This window comes from Salvelinus sp. IW2-2015, linkage group LG4q.1:29 (assembly GCF_002910315.2).
Source record: "Salvelinus sp. IW2-2015 linkage group LG4q.1:29, ASM291031v2, whole genome shotgun sequence".
Classification (NCBI taxonomy): Eukaryota; Metazoa; Chordata; class Actinopteri; order Salmoniformes; family Salmonidae; genus Salvelinus; species Salvelinus sp. IW2-2015.
This window is the reverse complement of record NC_036842.1, coordinates 6,749,761-6,765,902: the sequence shown is the minus strand read 5'-3', so window position 1 is coordinate 6,765,902 and position 16,142 is coordinate 6,749,761. Positions and strand designations below refer to the sequence as shown.

Here is a 16,142-nt window from a genome sequence, read left to right as displayed (position 1 = left end):
GAGGACAAGTAAATCTGCTGCAGACAAAGGTCACGGACAAGAAAACTCCTGGCACATGACACGGTTGTTTTCATACCAGGTGTAAACACACACACAGGTGCTGTGATGTTGGAAAATTGTATCTCTGAGGGATAAGTGTTATAATTCTGACAAGGTCCTTTAATGATTACATAAATGTCACAATAAGCAAGTGAAGGAAATGTCAGATATCAATGGCTATTGAAATGAGATAATTTGTGATCTTTAATAAATGAATGTTCTTATGACAATGAAAGAAAATCAACTGAACAAAACATTGCAACCATGTGCAATTCGTGTTCTACCCTTGTACCTCAGCTTAAAAAAAAAAAAAATCACATGGAACATGAAGAATAGTCATAGAAATGGGATAGTATCAATTTGTGATTTATCCATACACTCCCTACTTACTGGACAGTGAAGCTAAAAATGTATTTGGCTCTATACTCCAGCATTTTGGATTTGAGATCAAATGTTTAATATGAGGTGGCAGTACAGAATGTCACCATTTATTCTAGGATATTTTCATACATATCTGTTTTACCGTTTAGAAATGAATGCGCTTTATATATCTACTGTAGTCCCCACATTTGAAGGTGTCAAGTATTTGGACAAATTCATAGTGTATTAAATGTAGTATTTGGTCCCATATTCCTACCACACAATGATTACATCAAGATTGTAACTCTACAAACTTGGATGTATTTGGCAGTTTGTTTGATGTGTTTCGGAATACAATGTGCCCAACAGAAATCAATGGTTTGTGTCATTTGAGTAATTTATCTTGTAGATAAACATTATTTGCTTAACATTTCTACATTTAATGTAGATGCTACCATGATTACAGATAATCATGAAAGAATCAAGAAATAATGAGTACAAAAAAGTTAGATGTACAAAGATCATGCTCCCAAGACATGCTAACCTCTCACCATTACCAATAACAGGGGAAGTTAACATTTTTGCTCCACAAGGAGGAGCAGAGGGTATTATTCTGATTAATGAAAAGACTAATGCAGATTTAGCAGTGTATCCAATAGCAATTTTTACATTGAAATGAAAACCAATGTAATTTGATGTCTGCACCATTAGCTTGCTACATTTTGAAAACAGATGTTAGGCTACTTTGTTTTTTTCCTGAATCATTGCCAGTGGTGGAAAAACTACCCAATTTTCAAACTTGAGTAAAAGATACCTTAATTTAAAAAAAATGACTCAAGAAAATGTCACCCAGTAAAATAAAAGTATTTGGTTTTAAAATATACTTAAGTATCAAAAAGTAAATGTAATTGCTAAAATATTTATTTTAACTAGGCAAGTTAGTTAAGAACAAATTCTTATTTACAATGACAGCCTACCCTAACGACGTTGAGCCAATTATGCGTCGCCCTATGGGACTCCCAATCACAGCCGGTTGTAATATAGCCTTGAATCTAACTAGGGTCTGTAGTGACACCTCTAACACTGAGATGCCTTAGACCACTGCTCCACTCAGGAGCCCGAGTATACTAAAGTATCAAAAGTAAAAGTATAAATAATTTCAAATTCCTCATAAAGCAAACCAGACAGCATCATTTTAACTTTTTTAATTTGAGGATAGCCAGGGGCACTCTCCAACACTCATTTATGTTTAGTGAATCCACCAGAGCAGAGGCAGTAGGGATGACCAGGGATGTTCTCTTGATAAGTGTGCAAATTAAACCATTTTCCTGTCCAACTAAGCATTCAATATGTAAGGAGTACTTTAGGGTGTCAGTGAAAGTACATCATTTTTTTTAGGAATGTAGTGAAGTAAAAGTTGTGAAAAACATTAAATAGTAAAGTAAAGATACCCCAAAAATCTAGTAGTACTTTCAAGCATTTTTACACCACTGATCATTGCAATGATGACCACCACATGGTGCTGCAGCTCCTGACCAATTCTGCTATTTTGTGTGTTTTTCAAGCTGATTTGAACTTTTTTTGTATATATTGTCTCAACCATAATTTCCTATGACCGAAAACAGCTTCTGGACATCAGAACAGCGGTCACCATCATCAATTTGGATGACCATTTCTACTTCAACGAGTCTACAGGTCTGGACATTCTGCAGACCATACTATTTACCAAGAATTTTAATCTATATTTTTCATAGCCGTCTATTTACCACCACAAACCGATGCTGGCACTAAGACCGCACTTAGCAGGCTGTATAGGGCCATAAGCAAACAAGAGCATGCACATCCAGATGCTGCGTTTCTTGTGGCCAGGGATTTTAATGCAGGCAACTGAAATCCGTTTTAACTCATTTTTACCAGCATGTCACCTGTGCAACTAGTGACATTGAGGAGTTTACCACATCAGTCACCGCCTTCATTAATAAGTGCATCGATGACATCGTCCCCTCAGTGACCGTACATGCCCCAACCAGAAGCCATGGATTACATGCAACATCTGCAATGAGCTATAAGCTAGAGCTGCTGCTTTCAAGGAGCAGGACACTAATCCGGACGCTCATAAGAAATCCTGCTCAGATCTCAGACGAGCCATCAAACAGGCAAAGTGTCAATACAGGACTAAGATCGAATCTTACTACGCCAGCTCTGATGCGCGACGAATATGGCAGGGCTTGCAAACTGTCAAGGATTACAAATGGAAACCCAGCCGTGCGAGCCTACCAGATGAGCTAAATGCCTTCTATGCTCGCGTAGAGGCAAACACTGACCCATGCATGAGTGCACCAGCTGTTCCATACGACTGTGTGATCTCACTCTCCATTGCCGATGTGAGTAACACCTTTAAACAGGTTAACATCCGCAAAGCCACGGTGGAATACCAAGACGGGTACTCAGAGCATGCGCTGACCAGCTGGCAAGTGTCTTCACTGACATTTTTAACCTATCCCTGACCCGGTCTGTAATACAAATTTGTTTCAAACAGACCACCATAGTCCCTGCCTAAATGACCTTCGACCCATAGCACATCTATAGCCATAAAAAGACACCCTGGACCCACTGAAATTTGCATCCCGTGCCAACAGATGACGCAATCTCTATTGCACTCCACACTGCTCTCACCCACATGACAAAAGGAATACCCATGTAAGAATGCTGTTCATTGACTATAGCTCAGCATTCAACACCAAAGTCCCTACCAAACTCAGGGTCCTGGGACTGAACCCCTCCCTCTGCAACTGGATCCTGGACTTCCTGACGGGCTGCCCCCCAGGCAGTGAGGGTAGGCAACACATCCACCACGCTGACCATTAACATGGGGTCCCCTCAGGGGTGTGTGCTTAGTCCTCTCCTGTACTCCCTGTTCACTCATGACAGCGTGGCCAAGAGCCTCAAGTTCCTGTGTCCACATCACTAAGGAATTAACGTGGTCCTCACACCCACACAGGTGTGAAGATGGCACAACAGTGCCTCTTCCCTCTCAGGGTTCTGTAAAGATTCAGCATGGGCCCTCAAATAGTTATACAGCTGCACCATTGAGAGCATCTTGGCTTGCAAGGCGCTACAGAGGGTGATGAGTACGGCCCAGTACATCACTGGGGCCGAGCTTCCCGGCCATCCAGGACCTCTATACCAGGCGGTGTCAGAGGAAGGCTCAAAATATTGTACCAGTGCATCAAGTCTGGAACCAACAGGAGCCTGAACAGCTTCTAACCCCCCATGCCATAAGACTGCTAAACATGGCTGCTAAATAGCTGCTAAATAGCTAATCAAATGGCTACCCGGACTACCTGCATTAACCCTTTTTGCTCTTGCACTGACTATGCACACACACACACTTTACCCACACACACTTACACCAACACAGACACTTTTTTTGCACTAACTGCACACACTGGATTCTACCCACACACTCCAACATGACACCCCAACTTGGGCTCCCGAGTGGCGGAGCGGTCTAAGGCAGTGCCACTCAGTGCTAGAGGCGTCACTACAGACCCTAGTTCAATTCCAGGCTGTATCACAACTGGCCGTGATTGGGAGTCCCATAGGGCGGTCGCACAATTGGCCCAGCGTTGTTCGGGTTAGGCAGTCATTGTCAGTTAAGAACAATTTCTTATTTACTTGCCTAGTTAAATACATTTATTTTTAAATTGAACCTCTATTTAACTAGGCAAGTCAGTTAAGAACAAATTCTTATTTACAGTGACGGCCTACCCTGGCCAAACCCAGACGGCACTGGGCCAATTGTGTGCCAACCTATGCGATTCCAAATCACGGCCAGATGTGATGCAGCCTAGATTCGAACCAGGTACTGCAGTGATGCCTCTTGTACTGCGATGCAGTGTCTTGGGACACACCCACACACCCACACTTTACCCCTTCTATGTACATACTACCTCATACCCCTGCACATCAACTCGGTACAGTTACTCCCTGTACGTTTTTTTTTCTTCATACATTGTTATTTACTGTGGAGTTATTCCTCGTGTCACTAGTTGCAGAAATCACTAAAGCTGGAGACTCTTATCTCCCTCACTAGCTTTAAGCACCAGCTGTGTACATATCCCATCTGTAAATAGCCCATCCAACTTCCTCATCCCCATACTGTATTTATTTATTTATCTTGCTCCTTTGCACCCCAATATCTCTACTTGCACATTCATCTTCTGCACATTCTACCATTCCAGTGTTTATTTGCTATATTGTAATTACTTCGCCACCATGGCCTATTTATTGCCTTACCTCCCTTATCCTACCTCATTTGCACATGTTGTATATAGACTTTTCTACTGTATTATTGATTGTATGTTTGTTTATTCCATGTGTATCTCTGTGTTGTTGAATGTGTCGAACTGCTTTGCTTTATCTTGGCCAGGTCGCAGTTGCAAATGAGAACTTGTTCTCAACTAGCCTACCTGGTTAAATAAATAAAATAAATGACACATTTTTTCTGTTTAACTGCATTGTTGGAAAAGGACTCCTAAGTAAGCATTTAACTGTTAGTCTACGAAGCATGTGACAAATAAAATTTGATTAGCCATAGCCTAGGCTACTATAACATTTGAAAACGAGTGGAAAAAATTATCAGAATTAGGCTGCCTGTCTAAACGCAGCCCACATTTCTCTGAAGACGTGTTGATTTTGAAAGACAGCTGATTTATCCAATCTCGGCACAATATTTTGTTATCTCGAATCTGCACTCTCCAATCAGTGAAAGAAGACAGACGCCCTATTTTGCGGCCCGACTGTAATGGGAAGATTGTTCAACCAATTTCAGGACAAAAATTGGCTGTGAAGAACACGATTTGGCTGCAGGTTTGTTTCATATTAGTTTAGCTAAAAAAATCTAAATAGGTTAGTGGTTCGCGTTCAATTATTTGAGGCTGTTTGTTAGTTAACGTTATTTATTTTACATTTTAATCGGTCAATGGGGAATGAAATCAGTTTTGGGCTCATTTGGGGACACGCCTCGAACTGTATCGCTAATATTAGCTAGCTAGGAGTCGAGCCTAGTTAATTTAGTTCCCAAACGTTTGCGGTTACCTCCGTTGAGGAAATTGTAGCTAACGTTGTCAGTCATTCCTCAAGCTAACGTTTAGCTATGCAAAACGGCTCTAGTTTTATACTGTAGTTGGCTAACTAGTGTGAATGAGCTAGCTTGCTAACTCGCCTAGCTACATACAGCGCATGTAACGTTACACATATGGATTTAGCCAATAATCATAACTACCTGGTTAACGTTGTCTGACCCTGTATTAGCTGGTTAACAGAAACATAACAGCTGACTTCTTGACAAAAAAATGCGTTATATAACGCGTTACTGTAAATGTGTTTGTGCAGAAGTAGCTAGCTAGCTACTATAGGCCTCCAGAGCTACCTAGTAATCGGTAACGGTAGCAAGCTAACGTTACTAGCGAGATTACTTCCAGTGTTGCCACGCATTAGGTCATTGACTGGCCAACGTTAACTAGCTCGATAAATAGCTTGTCCTCATCAGTATTAAGCATACGTTAACTTGCTAATGTCATCCCTTTCTTACACATTACACCCACACAAGTAGTAACGTATCTAGCTAGTTACAATGAGAGGTGGCAAACTACCCCCTAAAAAAATTCGGGCGACTGTACTGTGTTCATTTAATGACCTGTTAACATTACATTTAGCTATGTCATCAAGCGGCAAACACTCGTATTAAGGGCGGTGATTTGGGATGTTTTACGTTAAATTACAGTATAGTAAATACACTTGTGTATCCTGTGGCACAGCATTAATAGGAATTAAAGTAGCCTAAAGACCGGAAGATGGCGATATTAAGTTGTGCCATCTTACCGTCCAAATGCATTGTATGCAGCCGCCAATACATTCATATCCTCTGTGGATAAAATAAACGGGGGGAAAATGTGTACTTTCCTTTCCATTTCCACCACCATGCTACTGGAGTGGCTAAAAGCCAATGCTTGATGTTTTCAATCACGTTCAGCCAATCGGGTTTAAACCCAGACCAGGGGTTCAGTTCATTTTAAGCAAGCCTGTTGAGTTGGCAGCGTCGCATTAGTGGAAACCAAGACTGTTCTCAAGGCAGACCTGGCTGTAACTAGATATGTTCGAGTCCGGGACAATTTTAGCTAACCCTTATCCTAACCATAAGCTAATCGTACCAACCTTCCACTAATTCTCCTAACCTGCTCCAAAAGTTTTCCCTCACCTGCTATGAAAAGTAACTTCTGCTAGTCCAAACCAGCAGACCCACCCAGAGAGTCTTGGTTTCCACTAATGATACAGCACTGCATTAGGTTAGGGGTGGAAAAAACTGACTGCTGCAACTTGATTGGCTGAACGTGATACAGAACATTCAGGATTATAATTTAGGTAGGAGGAAATCAAAGCCTATGCTGTCTGAATTGAGAATGTTGTAGGTAAGAACCGGTCCACGGGGGATACGAATGTATTGCCGGCTGCATACAATGCATTTGGACGGTAAGATGACACGACTATCGCCATCTGCCAGCCTTTGGGATATCATTTTAGTTGTAAGCAGGGGCAAGGCAACAGGTTTGATTAGTGACAGGATTGGTGAAGTCTTGTCTGACACATCCTCAGTCCTCAAGAGGCATAGTCTTATTTCCATTGTTGCCTCACCACAGCAGATCCACAGAGAGGAGCCTGTTCACGTTTCACCGCTGGTGCAAGACAATGGAGACAGAAATCGAGCAGCAGGAAGAAGAGACCACGTTCAGCAACACTGACACTAACGGTAAGACATGAAGGCTATTCTGTCAGTGCATTATCAGACATATCAACTATTGGAAAAAAGCAGTGTTGTCAATCTTTACAGAAGGGACTACTGGTATAGCCGCATGCTGGCACCATGATTGCATGTCAGATGGCCATGTTTTTTTTGCTGTCCAAGTCACTGCTGTTTTGGGAGCAGTTCTGCCCAGTTTTGATCCAGGAAGGGGAGTGGTAGGGGCTGAACACATGCTGGGTAGATGCTGTCGCCTGGCTGGAACATGTATAGGGCACAGTGTAGCATCAGGCTAACGCTCCAGGTTTCTCCCTCCAGGTAAACGCCCTGCCGAGGACATGGACGAGGAGCAGGCCTTCAAGCGCTCTCGCAACACAGACGAGATGGTTGAGCTGCGGGTACTGCTGCAGAGCAAAGTAAGCCTGTCAACAGAAATGGGATTTTAGACCTATTCCTTTTAAAAATCAGAAATTCCTGATAGTCTGCTGAATGATAGACATGGAACAATCTGACCCATTATTCTGTCCCTAAGTAAAACCCTCGTTTCCCCTCAGAATGCTGGAGCCGTTATCGGAAAGGGTGGCAAGAATATAAAAGCCTTACGCACAGACGTGAGTATACAGAATTGGCATCATCAAATATTTTCCTCGACCAGGGGATTTGCTGTAAAGCTATAATTATTAGGACTGAGAATTGCTAGGGACCTCAGGATACGATATCACAATACTTGGGTGCCAATACAATATGTATTGCGATTCTCATGATTGTCACAATTCTATGTGTATTGCGATTGGACATTCCAAATGTATTATTGTTCACCATGTCTGCTGCAGAAACAAGGGGGAGCATAAGGACGAGTTTTGATCACTCAGGGAAATAAAGTTGCTGGCTTACTACAAAAAGATGGAGAACAAGCTATAGGATGAAATACCAGAGTTTTGGCACAGCAGACTAGCGTGAGCTAATGCTATCTACAGTAGCAAATAAATATGTACAATGCATTCAGAAAGTATTCAGACCCCTTGACTTCCATTGTTAGATTGCAGCCGTATTCTAAAACGGATTAACCCCCCACCCCCTCAAAATAACAAAGCAAACTATTTTTTAAATGTTGGCAAATTTAAACTGAAATCACATTTATATAATTATTCAGACCCTTCAGATCAGTACTTTGTTGAAGCACCTTTAGCAGCAATTACAGCCTTACGTCTTCTTGGGTATGACACTACAAGCTTGGCACACCTGTATTTCCTGTGTTGTCTTGGCTGTGTGCTTAGGGTCATTGTCCTATTGGAAGGTGAATGTTCGCCCCAGTCGGAGGTGCTTAGCGCTCTGGAGCAGGTTTTCATCAAGGATCTGTCTCACAGTCCCTGCTGCTGAAAAACATCCCCACAGCATGATGCTGCCACCCCCATGCTTCACCGTAGGGATAGTGCCAGGTTTCTTCCAGATGTGATGCCTTTCATTCAGGCCAAAGAGTTCAATATTGGTTTCATCAGACCAGAGTCTTGTTTCTCATGTTCTGAGAGTCCTTTAGGAGCCTTTTGGCAAAATCCAAGCGGGCTGTCATGTGCCTTTTACTGAGGAGTGGCTTCCGTCTGGCCACTCCACTGTAAAGGCCTGATTGGTGGAGTGCTGCAGAGATGGCTGTCCTGGAAGGTTCTCCCATGTCTGGACTCTGTAGCTCTGTCAGTGACCATCGGGTTTTGGGTCACCTCCCTGACCAAGGCCCTTCTCCCCCGATTGCTCAATTTGGCCAGGCGGCAAGCTCTAGGAAGAGTCTTCGTGGTTTCAAACTTCTTCCATTTAAGAATGATGGAGGCCACTGTGTTCTTGGGATCCTGTAATGCTGCAGAATTTTTTTGGTAGCCTTCCCCAGATCTGTGCCTCGACACAATCCTGTCTTGGCGCTCTACAGACCATTTCTTCGTCCTCATGGCTTGGTTTTTTCTCTGACATGCACTGTCAACTGTGGAACATTATATAGACAGGTGTGAGCCTTTCCAAATCATGTCCAATCAATTGAATTTACCACAGGTGGACTCCAATCAAGTTGTAGAAACATCTCAAGGATGATCAATGGAAACAGGATGCAACTGAGCTCAATTCTGAGTTTCATAGCAAAGGTTCTGAATATTTATGTAAATAAGATTTCTGTTTTATTTTTAATACATTTGCAAAAATGTCTAAACCTGTTTTCGCTTTGTCATTATGGGTATTGTGTGTTGATTGATATATTTTAGAATAAGGCTGTAACGTAACAATGTGGAACAAGTCAAGGGTTTTGAATACTTTCTGGGCGTACTGTATATGTATAAATATCATATTGTCAAAAAATATTGTGATATGTAACTATTGTTTTTTTTTCTCCCATCACTAATAATTGACGTTGTATACCTAACATTTTCATAGACATTATGGTATCCAGCAACCCCATTTCTAATGACAACCCTAACGAGCCCTATTAAACAAACGTGATCCCTGTATTAAATGGTTTTCCTCTGATAAAGGTAATCTCCCATCTATAGACTGACTGTCATTGTTTGACTTGATTGGTCAAATGGTGCATGTCTGAACACTTGGAGGGACAACTGCAGCTTTATTTTATACAGTAGTCAGATTCTCGCTTTCCCAAATGGCACATCTATAGGTTGGCTCATGTGGACAGACATGGTTTGGCTTGATTGGACCAGATTTGGGGTCGAGGGTGGGTGGGGCATTCTCATGGTTCAGATAAAAGGAAACGATTCTCCCTACTGAACTCTGAATGTGATTTCTAATGCCCCTTACGGCCTTGAAACTATACCGGACTGTGGCGATGTCCCTTCAACTGGTGTCTCAAAGCCTGAGCGGACCTATAGTCTGTTACAACCTCTATAGCCATGCAGTCCATTTAGCTAACAGTGTGTTTGTTAGAGCTCAGTCTAGTCGCCGTTGTTCTTTTTTTCTTTTTTCTTTTTTTTAAGCAGTATAGTGATGGAGTATAGCGTGTATTCAATTAAAATGTATTCCTTCTCCCCCTCTTCCCTCTCCTTTACTTTTTTATTTTTGGCCACCTTCCTCCGTTGCCCATGTACTGGATCGACATGCCCCTCCTGCGTTGCCCACCTTGACGTTGGCCCAACCTCCGCCCCTGAACGCCCGCCCGCCCACCTGACACCCCGGTTGGCCCCGCCCCGCCCCGCCGCCCGCCCACAAACGTGCCCCTCCTTAAACGGGCACCTTACTTGACATCATGTGATTGAATGCCCTTGCCCAATGCCAACCTCCACGGCCAATGCAGTACAATGCCAGTGTATCAGTCCCTGACAGCAGTGGCCCAGAGCGGTATGTCCCACCAGTTATTGCCTCACTGCCTGATTAGAACAGAGAAACATGTCTTTGATAACCTGCCTTCTGTTTCATTTTAACATTTTTTACATATAGAACCCCTCCCCTTCCCCTTTTATCAGGAGACGTGTATTGTTCCATTGAATCTTTCTGTCTTCTCCCCCCACATTTAGGTATTTCCATTTAATTTTGACCTTTTTTAGTCACTATAAATGAAGTCACTTGTCCCGTACAGAGGGAGATTTAAAAAATAATAATCCTCCACTTTCAGTAGTTCATATTGAACTGTTGGATGTTTCCTTGCTGTGATATTATTCGTCTTGAACTGTGGAAAGGAAAGCCAATGATATTTCTCGCTCTGTCCTTCTGGCCCATCTTGCTCCCCCCTACCCCCTGCGCCCCTCCCCCACCCCACTGTTCTCAACATCACTGTTCATGATCTGAGCGCTCAAGCTCCGCCCACTCTGTCACTCATCACTGTCGTCTCTTTTTTTCCCCCCCCTTGTGCTGCATCTCCCTGTTTGGTTTCTCTCAGGCCCCCCCATCGGTCCAGACTGCCTGCCAAACCTCTCATTCCCCCCCTCGCTCCTGTCCGCCACCTAGTGGTTACCACTCGCATCCCCCACCCCCTGCTTTCTTTATTTGTTTCTGTTCTACCCCCGACCCCCTGTCACTATGAGAAGGTGTGCCGGTGGCACGATTGTGATGGCGAGTTTATTCTATATTTTTTAAATTGCTGCACATGATGATTAAAAGAAGGCTTCTCTCTCCCCCCTGACTGTGGCCAGCCTTGTGCCTCACGTTGTAATCTAACGCCCTGCCAAACCTGCCCCATTCCAATCTTCCTGTCTTTCTTTGTTGAATGTGAGATAAGCGAGTGCATGTCAAGTTGCTCGTATTTCAGTCCAGTGTTGGGAAAGCCAAAAGATGTACAGTATACAGCAGTCCTCTTCTTCCTTTGCTTTTTGTTTTTTAACTCTTTGTGTGACCTTCACGTGAGTGTTAGTCTTAAAGTAAGTTTTTATTTTACTTCTGTTTTTTATTTTCTTTCTGTTTTGCCTCATTACCTTTGGCCACATGCCATTCCCTACCAGGATCCTGAGTGTGAGTGCAGATATTGACACTATCGGAGAGATTCTGCTGAAGATCATCCCTACTCTGGAAGAGGTGAGTCCCCCGCGGCCTCCAAAGACATACAGTACATGTGTAGGTTTGTATTTTTCCTGCTCCTCAGTCGAGAGTTAAAGGCCGTATTTGACCTGACTGATCTGTACCTGTTTTTTCCTAGTACCAGCATTATAACGGGATTGATTTTGACTGCGAGCTGCGTTTGCTGATCCATCAGAGTTTGGCCGGGGGAATTATCGGGGTGAAAGGTGCCAAGATAAAGGAGTTAAGAGAGGTAAGATCCTGTTGTCTGTCGTGTGTACACCACTGGTTTCAAAATGCTGACTTGACTCAGTCCATAGTCATGGTTAAAGATGAGCTGAAATGTAGAGTGCATGTGCTTGATCAGTCCTTAATCATTGTCGTTGTTGCCCACTTGTCCTTAGATAGCTATGGGGAGTGTATTGGAAGATGAATATTATTTCATGTTCAAAGCTGAAGAAGGGTCAAACCCATTTTGAACATTTGGCATTGTGCGGAGTCTTCCTGTGTTGCGGGTGTATTTCATGCTGAGCTTCCTCTGTCTCCACCAGAACACCCAGACCACCATCAAGCTGTTCCAGGAGTGCTGTCCTCAGTCCACTGACCGTGTGGTTCTGGTTGGAGGGAAGCCAGACCGTGTTGTTGAATGCATCAAAGTTATCCTGGACTTGGTATCTGAGGTGGGTGAGAGTTCTGAGCCGGTGACCACAACACACTTCCCCATCACCAGTGTCTAAACATGGAAACTCACTGAAAGTCAGTCACTTATACTAGAATTGTACCGATTTGTTTTACATATTCCATTTACAACAGTTGTGGACATTGTAGTCATTTCAGAGCTACATTTCTTCACAGGGCTACATACATATAGCATCTCAATAGTATTATCCATCTTTCTGTAGGCTCCTATCAAAGGGCGCGCCCAGCCCTATGACCCCAACTTCTACGACGAGACGTATGACTACGGCGGCTTCACCATGATTTACGAAGAGCGGGGCCGGCGGCCCATGGGGGGCTTCCCCATGCGGGGCAGGGGGGGCTTTGAACGCATGCCCCCCGGCCGCGGGGGCCGACCTATGCCCCCCACCAGACGGGACTATGACGACATGAGCCCTCGTCGGGGACCGCCCCCTCCCCTGCCAGGTAGAGGAGGGCGTGGAGGGAGCCGGGCTCGAAACCTGCCCCTCCCCCCACCACCACCCCCAAGAGGAGGGTAAGGAGCTTAGCTTCCTTTTTGTTCTTTCATTGGATTGTTTGTTTATGGCTACCTCTTTTTATCACATTCACTTACTCAGTAAAAAAAATCTAACCGTGTACCTTCCCCTGTGTGTAAGTGTCACAGCTTCCCTACTACTGTTAGTCATATACATAAACTCAGGGATTTCTCCTATGTTAACGCGATCATATGGACCCAAGTCATACTGTTAGACTAATCCTTAAAGTAATCTTTTATGACACAGTTCCACTGAGTCATGTTTCCCGTGTTGTGTTTGTTTGCAGAGGGGACCGGTTCTCCCACCAGAGTTATCACGGCAACATGGACGACAGACCAAAGTAAGTAATTTGTGTAAAAGGAAACAACTGCAGAGTGGTTAGGGTGAAACTTCTCCACTTCTCAAAATCCCCATAGTTTTTTGGAGAATGGAGCTCTCGGCTGTGGAGTTGAAAATTTTGGGTTTACTCTTCTGTTGATTTAATGGGCGTCAGTATGGTTTTAACCATGGCACAGTAGCTATTCTGTCAACATGACCTTGTATCCTATAAGTGGATGACTATATGAACACCACGTCTGTATCGGTGTCCACTTATGAATACTGATTCCAAAACAAGTTGTTGTGGCTCTTCACACTCTCGGGTGGCTAAACGACAAGCCAAGAAGGACTTGTCACACTTGTGTTGTATAGACTTGTCAGCCCGTTGGTTTGGGGGACACTGTCTGTCCACTGAAGGTGGTAAACTGAACCCTCTCCATCTCATGCCATGTTAACCCTGACAACCTCCCATCTTATCTAAGCAGCGACAGGAGAGGAAGACCAGGAGACCGCTACAACAGCATGGTGAGTGACCTCAGCATTTATGTGTTTGGATAAGGGTTTAAGCATGGTAGAGCGAGTTAGTCTGTCAATTGCCTGGTGTTATAATAGTAGGCAAGTCGACACAGTTTGGATTGTCGTAGCTACTCTACTTATGGAAATGGATTGGTATTGTTTTCCTGTTCTAGTGAAAGCACTGTGGTTTGGACACTGTGGCGCTGCTCTTCAACGAGCGAGCGCACTGGTTAGGCCTCTTGTTGCCTGGCAACAGTTGTCTCCTTGGTTACCAAGGAGCAGCTGAGTACATAGTCTGGAGCTGCTAAACTAACAAATGAACTTGAGGTGAAACCAAAGCGATTTCCGGGCAGGGTTGGTAGGGTCGTACCAATAATGTACATAGTCGAAAATGAATAGGGCAGCTAAGATTCATATGCGCAAATTATGGAGCACAATCTTAAATGTAAACCAGTATTGACTTGATGTAGGTTTCAGTGTTGTAATAAGCTTCTCATTTTGTCTTTCTCTCTTCCCCATGTCCTGCTGAATACAGAGTGGTGGATATGGTGGTGAGTCTCCTCTCTTCCACATTTACTTTTGGTCACGGTAGTCTCTACCCTGTTTGAATGTCTCTTAGGTCGGGGTAAAGACCTTTCTGTCCAGTAAGCACCACCAGCTCTCCCCCTGTCCTTTGTCACCCTGTTGGTCTATGTAGTCTGTCAGCCACAATGTGACGTATTGTTATTCTTTTCCTCCATCTTTTCAAAGACAACAATTCCTCGTGGGAGCCCTTTCAGTCTGGTGAGTGCAAATGGATCACATTTGTATCATGTCTCATTTTGTTGCTTCTGTATTTTGTTGTCGTTTTATAAAGGGATGACTTTCCCCACAACAGTGGATAAATTCTAAATGATATCTCTTGGTCTCTCCAGGTGGCCGAGGGTCATACAGTGACATCGGGGGTCCTGTCATCACAACACAAGTGACCATCCCCAAAGATGTGAGTAACAGATCAAATAGCAGTCCCCAAGCATAATCTTACCACCACACACACACTTCCATAAAATATGTACTGGAGAAAAAAAGAGTTAAGATTATTTCCGATTGATCAGAAACTCCCCACATAAGCCTCTATTCATACATCGTTGAAATTGCCCCCTATACCCGGTTGTCATTGTGTCAATCACATTGTTGGGGAAAAGTAACCCTGGCTCCTCACTTGTCGTAGCTGGCCGGCTCCATCATCGGGAAGGGCGGCCAGCGGATCAAGCAGATCCGTCACGAGTCGGGAGCGTCCATCAAGATAGACGAGCCACTAGAGGGCTCAGAGGACCGCATCATCACCATCAATGGAACACAGGACCAGATCCAGAACGCCCAGTATCTACTGCAGAACAGGCACGTGCTAGCACCCTTTCCTCTTCTCCGGTGAACGCAGTATGGTGGAAACCTATTCAACTCGTCACCTATCAGTGGTAATCAAGGAAGAAGAAAAAAATAGTTGTTCATGACTAATTGAAATGAAATTGAACATAATGGACTTCTAGAAATGATTCCTGGGGTTCCTTTATTCACTTTTCCACTGTTTTGTGTTGCAGTGTGAAGCAGTACTCTGGTCGGTTCTTCTAAACAGGGAAGTGGAGTGGAGCCAAACTGCCATGCCCATTCTCTCCCTCAGAGCCAACATTCCCCTGCTTTGGGTAGATGTGCTCTCCCCCGGTCATTTAACACACTTTTAATTAGAAGAAGTTTGGAAATTCTCTCAAAGCTGTCGAATGAATCCCTGTTATTTTTTGCGCTGCTTGTTTTTTGTTTTTTTTCTGGATTCTTGTGCTGTTCTGTACTTGGAGTAAACTCATGTGTTCTCTCTCCGCCTCCCCTGAGCCACTCCTCCCCCAGTCAGTACAGCATGCAGAATGTAATCTTGTTTTGTAAGGAACATTTTATGATTAAAAAAATTAATGTAGGTTCTTTTTGCTTATTTTTTTTTAACTGAAAGACTAGGTGCTGTATAAAAACTGAAATATACAGTAATCATTTCATAGGATGAATAAGTGCTAAGATTGTTTTATTTTGTTGCTAGACTGATGGGGCCAAAAGGAAAAGTACTGTTGATTTTAATTTGAGTTTAGTTTTCTACCTGATTTCAGATGTTTAACAAGCCACTCATAGGGATGGACATGATGTAACTCATGCATACATAATAATTGACATTCTGATCCATTTAGACTTGCTTTCGTGTCAGTTTGTAAGCATTTGTTACATTTTAGATGGGATCTTTGTAGACGCCAGTCAGTTTGCAAGGGGAATGTAGCCTTTCTGTCCTTTTGAGTGGCATGTTCGCTCTACCCCTGTCTGTAGTATCTGCTGGAAGTCTGAGTAATAAAATCTGTGCCACCTTTTACTAAACGTGTGGTGGAGGGCAGGCATTT

The 16,142-nt window shown here is 43.5% G+C and overlaps 1 protein-coding gene across 5 annotated transcripts; it reads left to right on the top strand.

Annotated features, from left to right (window-relative positions):
* Nucleotides 1–5,166: 5,166 nt before the first annotated feature.
* Nucleotides 5,167–15,676, top strand: hnrpkl (heterogeneous nuclear ribonucleoprotein K, like). Of its 5 annotated transcripts, none has more exons than XM_024143025.2 (16): nt 5,167–5,271; nt 7,101–7,210; nt 7,520–7,617; nt 7,756–7,812; nt 10,485–10,528; nt 11,626–11,698; nt 11,820–11,933; nt 12,232–12,360; nt 12,583–12,893; nt 13,181–13,234; nt 13,698–13,737; nt 14,264–14,279; nt 14,479–14,511; nt 14,643–14,710; nt 14,939–15,108; nt 15,309–15,676. In XM_024143025.2, the coding sequence occupies exons 2-16, from the start codon at nt 7,150–7,152 to the stop codon at nt 15,337–15,339; spliced, it is 1,299 nt and encodes a 432-aa protein (XP_023998793.1). In that variant the 5' UTR covers nt 5,167–5,271; nt 7,101–7,149; the 3' UTR covers nt 15,340–15,676. The 5 variants fall into 5 exon arrangements, with proteins under 5 accessions (XP_023998793.1, XP_023839260.1, XP_023998783.1 ...); XM_023983492.3 differs by having other exon boundaries at nt 13,695–13,737; XM_024143015.2 differs by having other exon boundaries at nt 14,939–15,185; nt 15,309–15,398.
* Nucleotides 15,677–16,142: the final 466 nt, after the last annotated feature.